Source organism: Equus przewalskii, chromosome 19 (assembly GCF_037783145.1).
Source record: "Equus przewalskii isolate Varuska chromosome 19, EquPr2, whole genome shotgun sequence".
Classification (NCBI taxonomy): domain Eukaryota; kingdom Metazoa; phylum Chordata; class Mammalia; order Perissodactyla; family Equidae; genus Equus; species Equus przewalskii.
In genome coordinates, this window is record NC_091849.1 from 5,949,700 (window position 1) to 5,963,070 (window position 13,371).

The 13,371-nt window shown below is 40.8% G+C and overlaps 1 protein-coding gene across 50 annotated transcripts in view; it reads left to right on the forward strand.

The window, feature by feature from the left end:
• Positions 1-13,371, forward strand: part of FARS2 (phenylalanyl-tRNA synthetase 2, mitochondrial) — a 466,357-nt gene that overhangs the window by 28,624 nt on the left and 424,362 nt on the right. For 45 of the 50 annotated variants that reach the window (XR_011529896.1, XR_011529892.1, XR_011529891.1 and 42 more), the window contains one exon: positions 649-735. The exons of the other annotated variants lie outside the window; for them this stretch is intronic. Coding sequence is in view for 7 of the 45 variants with exons in the window: in XM_070585036.1 (XP_070441137.1) it covers positions 649-735 (87 nt within the window). In the remaining 38 variants the exon portion in view is untranslated. The remainder of the gene's footprint in view (positions 1-648; positions 736-13,371) is intronic. 50 annotated transcript variants of the gene reach the window in all.

A 13,371-nucleotide genomic window follows, 5' to 3' on the forward strand; every position in this document is an offset into this window, starting at 1 on the left:
AACTAATAATAAAAGAGAACAATTATAACAGTATACTATCATAAAAGTTATGTGAATTTGGTCTCTCTCTCTCAATACCTTATCGTACTGCACTCACCGTTCTTGTGATGATGTGTGATGATAGATGAAGTGAGGTGAATGACGTAGGCATTGTGACATAGCATTAGGCTACTATTGACTTTCTGACATAAGTCGGAAGGAGGATCAGTAGCCATGATGATGTCGGTAGTTGGATGTCAGGATCAGACAATGGTTGGGGGGTCCAACAAAGGGATGATTCATACCTTGGGCGGTATGGAACTGCATGGCACAAATTTTATCACACTACGCAGAACGGCGCACAATTTCATACTTATGAATTATTTATTTCTGGAATTTTCCTTTTAATATTTTTGGACTGTGGTTGACCATGGGTAGCTGAAACTGCGGAAAGGGAAACCACAGACGAGGGAATACCATTCTACCACATTTTATCCATTTATCTGTCAATGGACACTTGAGTTGCCTCCACCTTTTGGCTGTTGTGAATATGTTGCTATGAACATGGGTGTACAAATGTGTTTGAGACCTTGCTTTCAATTTTTTTGGGTATATACCCAGAAGCAGAATTGCTGGATCATATGGTAATTCTCTGTTTAATGTTTTTAGGACTAGCCATACTGTTTTCTACAGTGGCTGCACCATTTTGCATTCCCATCAGCAGTGCACCAGGGTTCCACTTTTTCTGGATAGGAGGTAGGTGCCATTATTATTTCAATATTATAGAGGAGGAAGAGAGGCACAGACAGGTTAAATGAGCTCACATAACTAACATATGCAGGTCTGAATTTGAACCCTGCACTCCGACTCCAGAGCCTTTGGTATACAGGTAAGATGAGGCACGGAGAGTCTCAGAGACACGACTAAGGGCACTATGCCTAATACAGTGTCTGAGCCTGGGTTTAAACCTAGGCAGCCTGCCTTCAGAATTCACATTGTTACGTACTTTTAGATTTAGGGGTTGGTTTTTCTTTTCTTTTCTTTTCTTTTTTTTTGATAAAAGTACTCTTTAAAAAAATTCCCTATAGTAGAAAGATATTAATCCTTGAATATCTTTATATGTTTTTTTTCCTGCCTTTCTGCTATGTTTTAAAATATTCTGTTATTTAAAATATTATCTTTAAAAATGTATGCCATATGTTTGATTTTCTCTTTATTTAAATTTCTTGGGTAAAATGTTGCCTTTAAATGTTTTGAATAAATATGAATTAATTGTGGTGGCGTGTTTTATACATCTCTGCTCTTCCTACCCCTGCCAGAAGTATGCTATCGAATAAAAGCAAGCAAAACTATTTAAAGCCAGATTTAAATTGGGGGAAACTTGGAGGGTATCATTGGTACAAATTGAGGCCTTTTTAAAAAATTTAAATAAAGTGAGTTTTCTAGTTTTATCAACAGAGGAGCAACACCTAGGAAATGTGCCCATTTCTTTAATCCTTGTGTATATTTTGCTAAGATGCTGTGTATTCTCTGTCAAGTAGTGGTCACCAGGGTCTTTGTGGCATTCTGAAAATAGTACTTTGCCTGAGTGATGCTGGCTCAGCTGGGCCTGTGTGTTCATGTCACAGACTGTCTCCAGAGCCTCCTACATTGCTGCCAGGGAGGTGCCCCTGAAAATAGAGACCGAGGGGCCTCCTTTACCCTGCTTATCTGGGAATGCCCTCTGGGTGGGTGATCTCTTTTATGCTACATTTTAAGGAGGGCCTCTGGGTGTGCATGGCCCTGAGCTCCTCTCCCAGGTTTGGGGGTGAGTGGCTTGTACAGTATACCATCATAGCTCGGTTTAGTTTTAGACAAAGACTCCTGGTCCCAGCATATCAAGGGTCCACAGTCATGCTCAGATGAACTCTGATGGAGAAGGTATCTTTAGAATAATCTCTAATTCAGTGGTTCCCAACCTTGGTTTTACAGTGCAGTCCACCTGAGGAGCTTAAAAAAATAATGATGCCAGAGGCCCAGTTCCAGAGATTCTGATGTTACTGGTCTGGTGTGTGCCCTAGCCACTGGGATGCTTAAAAAGCTCACAGGGACCTGCCTGGTGGCACAGCAGTTAAGTGAGCATGTTCCGCTTTGGCGGCCTGGGGTTTGCCGATTCGGATCCCGGGTGCGGACATGGCATTGCTTGGCAAGCCATGCTGTGGCAGGTGTCCCACATATAAAGTAGAGGAAGACGGGCACAGATGTTAGCTCAGGGCCAGTCTTCCTCAGCAAAAAGAGGAGGATTGGCAGCAGATGTTAGCTCAGGGCTAATCTTCCTCAAAAAAAAAAAAAAAAGCTTCACAGATGATTCTAGTGTATGGTAAAGGTATAGGACTGTTGCTCCAATTTCTCTTGAGTGCTTTGTTCTGTGGTTTCTAATTACAATTTTTACCATCGCAAAATATACAGAAATGTCTTTTCTCAGGGTGTCCTTATTAGCAGGGATTGCTGGAATGTATTCCTCACATACAAAGGGAATCTCTTCTATTTTGTTTACTTGTGGTAGAAAAGTATTTTTGTCTCCTTATGGGGTATGTCTCTGTATTCATACAATTTAGTGCTGGTTGCTGTAGAGGACACATCTTTACTCTGCAGAGCTTTGAGATTAGGAATACAGAGGAAGGATAGCTATTTGTTCACCTAAATTTCAACACAAGCTCCAGGTCATTTTCAGTGTTGTGATGGCAGTTTCATTTTATAAACTGAAGACTGTAATGATGTCTGAGCTGACATTTCTGAAGTTCCTGAAGGCTTCTCATTTAGACACTTACCACCTCTAGCACTTGCCCTCCTGTGCATTTAAACACTCAGCCATATCATTACTTTGGGAAATCTGGCTCTGTGTTTGGGTAAACCACATCGTCAGTCTGAAGGGTCTTTGGTTTAGAGGAATGCTTTGTCTGAGCCCTCCTAGGCCCTTGAGTTTGTTTAGAAAGACAGTGACAGGTCTAGTATTGTCCTCCTGGTGTTGGACTGGGGGCTTTAAGGTTATTTGGTTGAAAGTTCATCAAAGTTTAGAGATGAGATTTGGGGTTTGGGGAAATAAGTGTTCTCTTTGTTTTGATTTTGTTTTAAAAATGAGCGTTTAGATATAAAATTTTAAAACTTTGTCATTGTTTGTCATTTATCCATGAGAGCTCTGTCAGCAGTTGAAGCAGAAAGGATGGATCCCTGGTGGCTTTCCTGCTGTGTATCTCTCAAACAGCTCACTTAAGGGCAGAACCTGATTGGGTTACTCCAGTAGTTGAGGACAAGGACTTCCTACCCAACCCAAAACATTTTCAAATATAGGCAGAGCAGAGGAATATAGACTATATTTCATAGTAGTTGTGGGGACTGGACTGGGAAGATGGCTGTCTTCTCACATTTGTGCGGATTTCTCCCCTTAGGTGAGTGATAGGTGTATGTGGAGGTGGGAGGTGGAACAAGGGCACTGTTAGATGAGAGGGACAGATTCCTTAGATAAAAGGCAAGGGCTCTAGTCATTTCTGATGTCTTAGAAAATGAAGTCTGTGCTTCCCAGGAGGGACTTTAAGGGGCTCTTGGATCAGTTGGTGTGGTTTTTCTAGTCTCTACTCTCATTGGTTTTCCTTATCTCCTTCCCTCTAATTATTCCCTGGCTGTTAACCTCCAGGGGCTGATTAGTTACACATGTCACTAAGAAAAAGTCAAGGGTTATAACAATGGGAGACTTAATTTTCTATTGCCTTAACTTAGTTTTTAACATGCTGGATATTTGAAATGAAAAAGGCAGCAAGGTATCGGCAAATTCTCTTCAAGAATGTAGCCCATTGTTTTGTGGAGGATGTTCTGCCAGCCCCTCTTCCTGTCCTCATCCCACCCCCACCCCACCTCCTGGGTCTCTCAAAGCCAGAATCATTTCTAAGAGAAACAATTCAGAAATGATTCCCTTCTAGCAATGATAGTGTGTGTCATCTTCATATAAGAAGTATAGAATCAAATACTATATTATAATAGGATGGGGAGGGGCCACTAATATAACTATAAAACACTTGTGTTTTTGTAAAAGTAACAAATGTTATTCCAATTTTATTGAACATGAGGATAACTTTTACACAGAGGTACTATCAGATGATTACAGTGAACTACCTCCTCTATTTCACTCATTCTCTGTTGAAAAACACAGATGAGTAAGATGTGGTCCTTACCCTCTTAAGAATTTACCAGGGAGCTCCTTCTACCATTTATCTTGGAGCCTTACCCTCTTCCATAGTTACCAGTCACGTCCATCCCTCCATCCCCTTCCTTGTCCACTTACACATGCCTTGGTGACAGTTTTCTCACATCTTGGCGCACTTCCTCTTTGGAATGCACTGCTCTCTTTTCATTGTGGCACCTACTGCTCCAAGTGTGGTCCTAGGACAGCAGTTTCAGCTCCCCCCGCCCCCCGGCAATCTGTGTTATAACAAGAGCCCCCGGTGACTTGGGTGTACAGAATGTGTTAATATGCAGATTCTATTTCATTATGGCTGGGTGGGGCCTGAGAGTCTGCATTTCTAATGAGCTCTCATGTGATGCTGATGCTGGTCTGTGGACAACACTAGGGATGGCAAGGCTTTGCTCTAGAGAGCCTACCTAATCCTCCCCAGTGTCAGAGAGTAGCAAAGATGTTTGGCCTCCCTGATAATATGGGATAACATAGGTAGCTAACCAAGTACCTCTGGCCTAAATACTCTCATGGGGAGCCAAAGTTACAGAAAAAAAAGTGCCTGCTTGCTTTGTGCAAGACACAGCTTTCAGAGCTTTATTAATATACTTGATCCTCACAACTGTCTTATGAGGTGGGATTGGTATTATCTCCATTTTGCAGGTGGGGAGATTGAGGCACAGAGGGGTTAAGTAATTTGGCTAAAGTCACATTAACTAACAAGTGAAAGAGCAGGGCTTTGAATCCAGGCAGTATGGCCTCTGTACCCAAACTTTGAAAGGATTTCTGTGTGCTTCCTCTGTGTCTAAGGTGTCACATTTGCAGGGAAGTAGAGTCAGATCATGGTTCAGAAATGAGTCTGTCTTGGTTGGGTAGTGGGGTGGTTCCAGAAGACAAGCTGAGTACAGGTGTGTGGTAAGGATGGTTTAGCAACAGAGAGTAGGGCCACACTGTACATGTTCAATGGCCAGGATTAGTGGAGGAAGGAGAGGCAGGCAGGGTGCCTGTAGCTGAGGAGCAAGAGGGCATGTGCTGTAAACTTTTATCAAGCACTATAAAGCATCAGATACTGGGGTTTACATTCATTATTTCACTTAAACCTTATAATGATCTTATGGCATAGGTACAAATTTTACAGATAAAGAAACTGAGGTTTAGAGAGATTAAGTAATTTTCCCAAGGTCAACAGAGAGGAGGGTCACATAATTTGAATTTTAAGTCAGTTCTGTCTGATCTCAAAACCTGTTTCAGAAACTTCTTTGCTCTGCTGCCTCCCTGGACAGGGACTCAGAGCAGAAATTAAGATGCAGAGGAGAGATCAGAACTTGGTTATTGACACTGCAATATAAAGAGGTGCTTGGCCCTAGGAATGGGGGCCAAGAGAAGAAGATAAGAGCAGCAAAGCAGAGAACCCACAAAACTCATTCATTGCTGGCTGTTTAAAACTGGACTGGAGCTCCCAAGGAGCTCTCTGTGAAGGACTGGTACCCGGATTGGATGCAGGTTTGAAACTGCATGTGGGGTGGAGTGGCTGCAAGTTTAAATCAGTTTCCATCTGATGATTAATGTTTGTTAGGATTGAACACTCTTCCTGACCTTCTGCATCCTTCCTCTCTGAGTTAGCCCAGGAGAGGACAGTCCTGCCCTCACTTTGACTCCTGTTTCTTAGACACACACCTGTGTGGCAGCAGTGGTGGTGCCACACTCCTCTGCTTCACCAGAAGTGAAAGGTGGTTTCTGATTTCTTCCCCTGATCTTTATGGTTATTGTATTTCTTACCACAGTCATTTCTCCTTGCTGCAAATGTGAAACTCTGAGCTTATTTACTTTAAATAAATTATCATACAGCCCTGTGTGATCCCATATAAATCTCTTAAACAGATACTGAAAGTTTATGGTTTGCCTGGGGAATTCTCTGCCTCGGGATGCTTGTAATGGAGGGAATTGACTGGGGTTCACAGATGGGCGCTGCTCATTTTTTGGCAATCATTGACAAGTACACAGCACGTCCAGGTGGCTCTCCGTGAAGCTGCTTTGTGCACACGGCTCTCAGCCCCCTATGCAGTGTGGAATGCCGCTGGTCTCCTTCCTCCCTGGGTGAGATAGCAGGCTGCCGTGTCTGATGTGGCCCCTCTCCTCTTTATCTTTATGATCAAAGGCCTGCATTCCATTTTTTAAAAAAAGGTTATCTTTTAGTAATAGAAGTGTCAGAACTGTATTACGGAAAGCTGAGAAATAGGGAAAAAATATGCTCATTCACCATCCTATAACAGTGATTATCAGTTCTTTAACTTTTCTTCAACGATTTTTACAGAGTTGTACCATATCTGCATTTCTCCTTATTGCTACATAATCTCCACCATTACTATTTTAATGATTGCATAATATTTTGTTGTGATAATGTACCATTAATTAACTCTGTTGTTTACATGTACACTGCTCCCAACTTTTCACAGTTATTAGTAACACCACAAGATGTATGTGTGTATATAGCTATTTCTGTATTTTGACTTAGCTTCTTAGGATAGAGTCTCAGGTGTGTCGTTACTAGGTCAAAGAGTATGAACAATTTTATAACTTCTAAAACATACTGCCAGATTGCTTTTCAGAGGAGTGGAACCAATTTACAGTGCCATCACAGTCATTTGTTTCCCAGATGGTGAGTTAGGGTTAGGGATGCAGCCTCTCACAGTAGGAGAGGAGGAGGAAGGGTGTGTGTGTGTGTGTGTGTTTGCAAAACTCACTGGTTCACTGGTTCATATGTGTATTGATTTAAGCCTCAGTGACTCTATACATTGTTCTCATTAATAGGAATATGCTAAGGGTCTAGTGCCAATATAATAGTCACTCAGGTCAGTGTTTAATATAGCAGTGTGCTAGACATGCAGTAAAGCAAGATATAAGTATTTACTGTTTCCCTGGAATTTGAAATTTTTAAAAAGTTGGCAAAGGTGAATTGACAAGAGCATTCAGTCATTGCGACAAGTTTCTTAGTGGCCTCCTACTTTTTGGGAATACCTAATGATTTGGAGATGAAGGTGGAAGTTGAAGGAGGTTGGTAGAACAGGCGAGGGGAGGGCATTGGAAGTACCTGGGCGTGTGCTCAGAAGTGTGCCTAGTCTGTGCAGCATAAATAATCTCACCTGGTAATTACAGTCTTTCAGCTGCTGAATGGAGTGCTTGTCTTGAAAAGGATTGTGAGGTCACATCTAGCTATTTGTTCTAGAAAATTGCAATTTTATTCAACTTTTTGCATTCCCCTTTGGATGGTAAACATTAAGTGCCTTAAAGTAGAGACTATACCTTTTAAAATTATTACTTTTTATACCCATCCCCTACAGTATCTAGCACATTGTGCACGTAAGTGGTGGTTTTGTGTCTTCTGATTGGATGAATGAATGAATGAGGGAAATTAATACTTTATCTTCATGGTCCCAGGAGTTCTACCAAAGCCCTGTGGTTGAGTAATGGGATCTCACAGTTCTTGTGCTCACATGTAAAACCTGCAGCAGATTTCACAGCGCTAGAGGAAGAGCAAATTTCAGCTGAGAAATTTGGAAAGGGTAATGCCGGAAAAGACCTTAGACTCATATATATTTTCTCCCACATCATCTAATGGGACCTCCTTGTTTGACCGATGAGGAAACTGAACCTATTAAGGCTAAATGTCTTCCCCAAGGTCGCACAGATAGTGGACGATGACTGGGAGCTCAGATCTGGGTCTTTTGGTTCCTGGTTTACTGTCCTGTCTGCTGTGCTGTGTTGGGAGAACGTGGGGTGCTTGTTTTGCTACTCCCACCCACCCGTGTCCTCAACAGATGTGTATTTGGAGTTTTCTTTGCTATATGCCCATGTTCTTCCTCTCTTTGTAGCTTCATAAAAATGTGTTTAGAGTTTGTGACCTTGATGCAATAGTCAGACTGGGGTCCAGAGTAGTAATGGCCTAGAGATTTGTATTGTGAGCCAAGAGATAGTGTGGGATCAAAATTCTGTTCCATACAAAATTACAACTTTGCATTATCTCTGAGTTTGAATATGAACTTTTTCCATTTTAAAGGAAGAATGTTCAATGTTAGTTGTGGTACATGATTTGAGTGTGTATTTGCCACAACTGTGCTCCTAATAAAACTCTCATGATCCATATGCTTGCAGTAGAGATTTAAGGTTGTCAAGGGAGCGTTAAATTTGAGTTGCCTGATTTCTTTTGTGTGACTGAAATCCAAACCTCAAAATTGCATCTACTGGGTAGTGTTTTTTCCTCCTTCCTCTCCATAACCTCTCACCCTCAATATGACAAGCACATTTGGTTATTTAGTTGAAATTCTGAAGCTAAAGGCTTTAATAGGGAAGTGCTCATGGTGAATGTCAAATGAAACGACTGAGGAGACAAAGCAAGAAAGAGAATTAGCAGTCTACTGGTTCTTTAAGAGCCGTGTGATTCCGCCCTGGGATTTGAATGATTTGTAGATGACTGGACCCTGCTCGGTCCGTGGTGGCTCGAGTCCTCTTGAAATTGATGTTAACCTCATAAGCTGTCACTAGTTGTAGCTACTGGGTAATTGGGTTTGGAATTTATGGATATTTACATTTCAGGGGGCTTTTACTGTGTTTCTGTAACTTTGGAGTAGAAATGTTTGTCCTTGGTATGACTGAACAGCTTGTTTTATGCCTGGTGCTCGAGTGGTTAAAACTGTCTCAGTGTGTAAGCCACTTTCTTTCTGGGAGGGCATAAAGATAATCTAGTTAATCCTACTTGTGGACTGCTGGACAGGATGATTTTTCTTCACATCCCCACTAAACTAGCTCCATACTGTCTTCTGTGCAATAACTGGTAATATGGTTATACAGTAAAGAGAAGTTAGCAGTGTTTCACTGGCTTGACAGTAATAAACATTTTGTTACAGTCTGCTGAGGTCGGCACCTTTTTTACCTTTGTTTGGTCTTGAAGGGATTAAAATTTTTTTCACGATAGCAGCTATTAGCTTGTTCTCAAAAATTTAAAAAATAAGGAAAAATTGAAGTGAGAGAAAATTTTCCCAAGTTCCCTCCACCTGAAGGGAAACTACTTATTACATTTCAAAATTTTCTTTTGTTCTTTTTCTATACGTAATTTTTATGTGGTTGTAATTAGACTGATTATGAAAATTTTACCTTTTTTTACTTAACACGTATTTTTTCCTTGTTATTATATAATTTCCTTTATGGAAGCTTAATTCTTCATTGAGAGGGATTTATTAAAATATTTGCTTATTCTGTCAGCATCTGGACCAGAGGCTCAGTTCTTTTTCATCTGTGGGATTTTGCATTGCCCCTGAGTAATGGAGACTGATGTGGGTAGACAGTAGTGGTGGGCTCCCTCCTTCCTTTGAGAGTCATTGATCTGCACCTGTCCAATATTTTCCTCACTGCAAATTATCCTCTGTTGAGCTTTTTGTGCATAAAGCTTTGTATGTATTTAAGATTAGTTCTTTAGGATATTTTCCTAGGGTAGAATTGCTGGCCTAAAAGAATAAACATTTTGATGTTACACACGCACGCGCACGCATACACACTAGTTTGCTGTTGTATTATATTGTAAATATTGTTTTCCACAAGTTGATACTAGTAATGTCAAATGGATGAACTATCTGTATACTACATATAACACTGGATATTATTAGCTGTTAAAGCTTTGTTAACTTGACAGGCACAAAATAGCATTGAGTTTTTAATTTAGTAAGTTTGTGCCTCTTGGCATGTATTTGTTAATTATTTGATTTCCTATTTTGTGAATTACTTCATCTTGGCTTAACGTTGTGGTGGGTAGGAAGGGGTGGCGCCTGTCAGAATCTTGGTGAGGTGAGCATGGTTGAGACACAGAGCTGCCCTTCTGGCTTGATCTTGGCAGGACCCTCCGTTGTGCTTTAGCTTCTGCGTTCCCTGGTGGCAGGCAAGTACTCACTCTATCCACACTGCTTCAGGAAATGAGAGTCTTTAAAGACTGAAGTAAAGGGAGGGTGTGAGATGCTACACCGAAATGATAGTATGATTTGTAGCTGTCCAAAGAGTAAGGACAATGTATATGTGCTGACAGAGAAAGAATTCCAGTGCATGTTGTTATTAAAAGCAAGATGTGGTACATGACCCTGTTTGTGGAAAGAATCAAAAAGAATATATTTTATAGATTAAATAAACACTGCAGGGGCTCCCCCTACCTTTCCAAAAAGGATCACAGGAAACGTAAACTGTTGAAGGAAAAGTGACAGTGACTGAGGTGGAGACCAAGGAGGGATCTGGTTTGAATCATGTATATATGTATATATATGTATATGATCTGTTTTTAATATTAGTTTTAACTCAACAAAAGTGATCTGAGTATGAGATTACCTGGCTTTCTTTCTCTTTTTACTTCTCTGTATTAAAACATACATGCATCTACACAAACGTAATAAATGTTATTTATAAAAAAATTTGTACAAAAGTTTTCTTATTTGTAAATTGCGGTATTGGACTCAGATCAGCTTAATTTATTTATCCTGTCCTCTTTACATACGAGAAACCCTCTTAAGGGTGAGACTTTTTCAATTTTTGACCTTAGTGGTTTATTTAGCTGAGAAGAGGACCATGAGCCTCTTTTTAAGCACTGGCATGGAGGGTAGGTGAGAACCTAAAGGTTTGCAAGTGATGGGAACAGGGGGCTCATGACTGGATCTAGCCATCAGAAATGAGAGACAAAGAGCCACCCACAGCCTGCTTTCTTTTGTAACTGCAACGCGTTTCTGATCTATGTTGATATAATTTATCCATTGTGGCACCATCTGAATTTACCACTGTCGATTTGTTTGGGGGTAAAAGTTAGTTTAAATAACTTTCCATGCATCACAGGATCTTCTGAATGTTTCTGGGTTTTATGCAGTACACATATTTTCATCCACAAACCACACTTAGGTACCATGAAAGCTTTTTGACTTCTAACGAACTTTTTAGATGTATGCAATGTCTGAAACTTGTAGATAATTTAGAAATGAGAAAATAACTTGGGACGATTTTCTGGAAGCAATTCAGGTTATGAATAAAGCTGCAATCCTTCTGAATACACCTTTAATTTGAAAGGATGGCAGTTTCATTCATAGCATTCATTTATCCCCAGAAATTAAAGTATAAAAATTTCAATGAGAACTTCTTCTGGGCTTTGCCTACTGTTAATCTATAATAAGTCTCATAACTTACATTTTTGTAGCATTTTTTTGTGTCGCAGAAGACTTTTTTTATACACTCTCATTTATGCTTCATAACAGCCCTGGGAAATAGACTGGGAATTATCTTTGTTATCTGAGGACTTATTGTTTGACATTTGAGGACTGTATTGCCAACCTAGATAAGATGTTAACAGTGGTGCAGAATATTAGAGTAAGACAGTGAAAAGAACCAATGGAGTAATAAAACTTAAAGATTTAGCTCATTTCTGTAACTGCTGGCAATGTGCTTTTTAAGGAGTGTTTTGAAAAGTAGGGTTATTCCCAGGATATGCTACAAGGTGTGGGGCTCTCTCTTCATGCCTCCTGTTCTGGGCTGTTATTTCCTAAAGAGCCATTTCTCAGATTTCAAGATCACAGTGCCAACGCTTGCTCTATCAGTTTTAAGGGATCCAACTTGGACTCAAAAAATTTGAGTGCCCAATATGTGCAAGTACTATAAGTGCTGGAGACCAGTCCAGTCCTGAATAGCGAAGTCACCATCCATTTTCTTAGGAGTTTCCTTCTGGTGCTTCCTGTTGGGGATGTCTGGTCACCAAGAAGGACATGTCCCTGCTCCCAGAGAACTTGGTGTTTGACGGGGGGTACTGTCAGGTCAATAGGCAGACCCAACACCTTGTATTCAGTGGTATAATCGGGGAAGTACAAATTACCAGAAAGCACACAGGTGTGGCCTCTAACCCAAATTTGAGGATTCTGGGTGTTGGAGTGTGAGTGTGTGTGTATTTGGAAGGTGGTGGGAGTACAAAGCAAACTTACCAGTAAAATGCAAACAACCAGCATCCTAAAAACAAACCTCAGTTTTATTTACTCAGATAATGGTTTATTAAAGGATCGTCTGAATCCCGTGTTGGAAATTTAACCTTCTCCTGTCTGGGAGGGATATGCCAGACAATACCAAGTCCTTCACCCAGGTCGACCCCAGGTTGCGTGTCTTCTGAGAGCCGCCAGCAGGGTTAAACCTTTTTAGCTGTGCACACCCAGAGAGACTGTCATCAGCTAGTTCTGGTTACCTAGTCATTTCCTAAATTACTACTAGTTTTATACTTTGTTTTTTAGCAAGGTATAAAATTTTATTGAATAAAGGCCAATTGGTGTAGGGCCATACTTTTATCATCTTATCTGGTTCCCAGCTGTATTCACGACTTACACATCACAGCTTTTACAGCACAGGTCTGCATGTACTGCATGTATAGGTGTTTAATATGTGTTTTCCTTGTTAGTAACTTGATTGGGTATCCCCCAGTAGGTAATTTCCATTAGAAAATTCTTTAAGAACTCTACTAGAAGTCACAGGGAGCAAAGTAGATTTGCACAAGTCTTAAATGGAGGAGGAGTGTTCAGAGGGAACAGCCTCAGCAAAGCCTTGCATGTGAGAAAGCATGAGAAAATGTTGAAAAAATAGAAAATGGTTCAGGCAGGCTAGTCTGTGGTTTGGAGCAGCAAGTGGTAAGAGGTGAGTCTAGAGAGGTAAGCAGTGGCTGGTTCAGTAGTTCCCAAAACTTTCCTGTATGCTGGAATCACCTGGGAATTAAAAAAGATGCTGATGACTGGCTCCCACTCCCAGACATTGTGACTTAATTGGTATGGGGTTTGCTGGGGCATTGGGAATTGTAAGGCTTCCTAGATTTCAATGTGTAGCAAAATTTGGGAACCTCCAGGCCAATTTATGAAGGGCCTTATAATTATGCTGAGGCATATGAATTTTATCCATAGAGACATTTTTGGCATTAGGGAACCACAGAAGGATTTTAACCAAGAGAGTGACTTGATCAGACCTGTACATTTGGAAGATCATGCTGGTTGTTTTTGGGAAAATGGATTGGGGAAGCTAAGATTGGAGGCAATGAAACCAGTTAAGGGGCCCCTGTAGATAAAGAGGGCCTGATGGAGGGAGCAGCAGTAGAGATGAAAGAGGTAGATGGATCCCTGAGATATTGAAGAGATGGA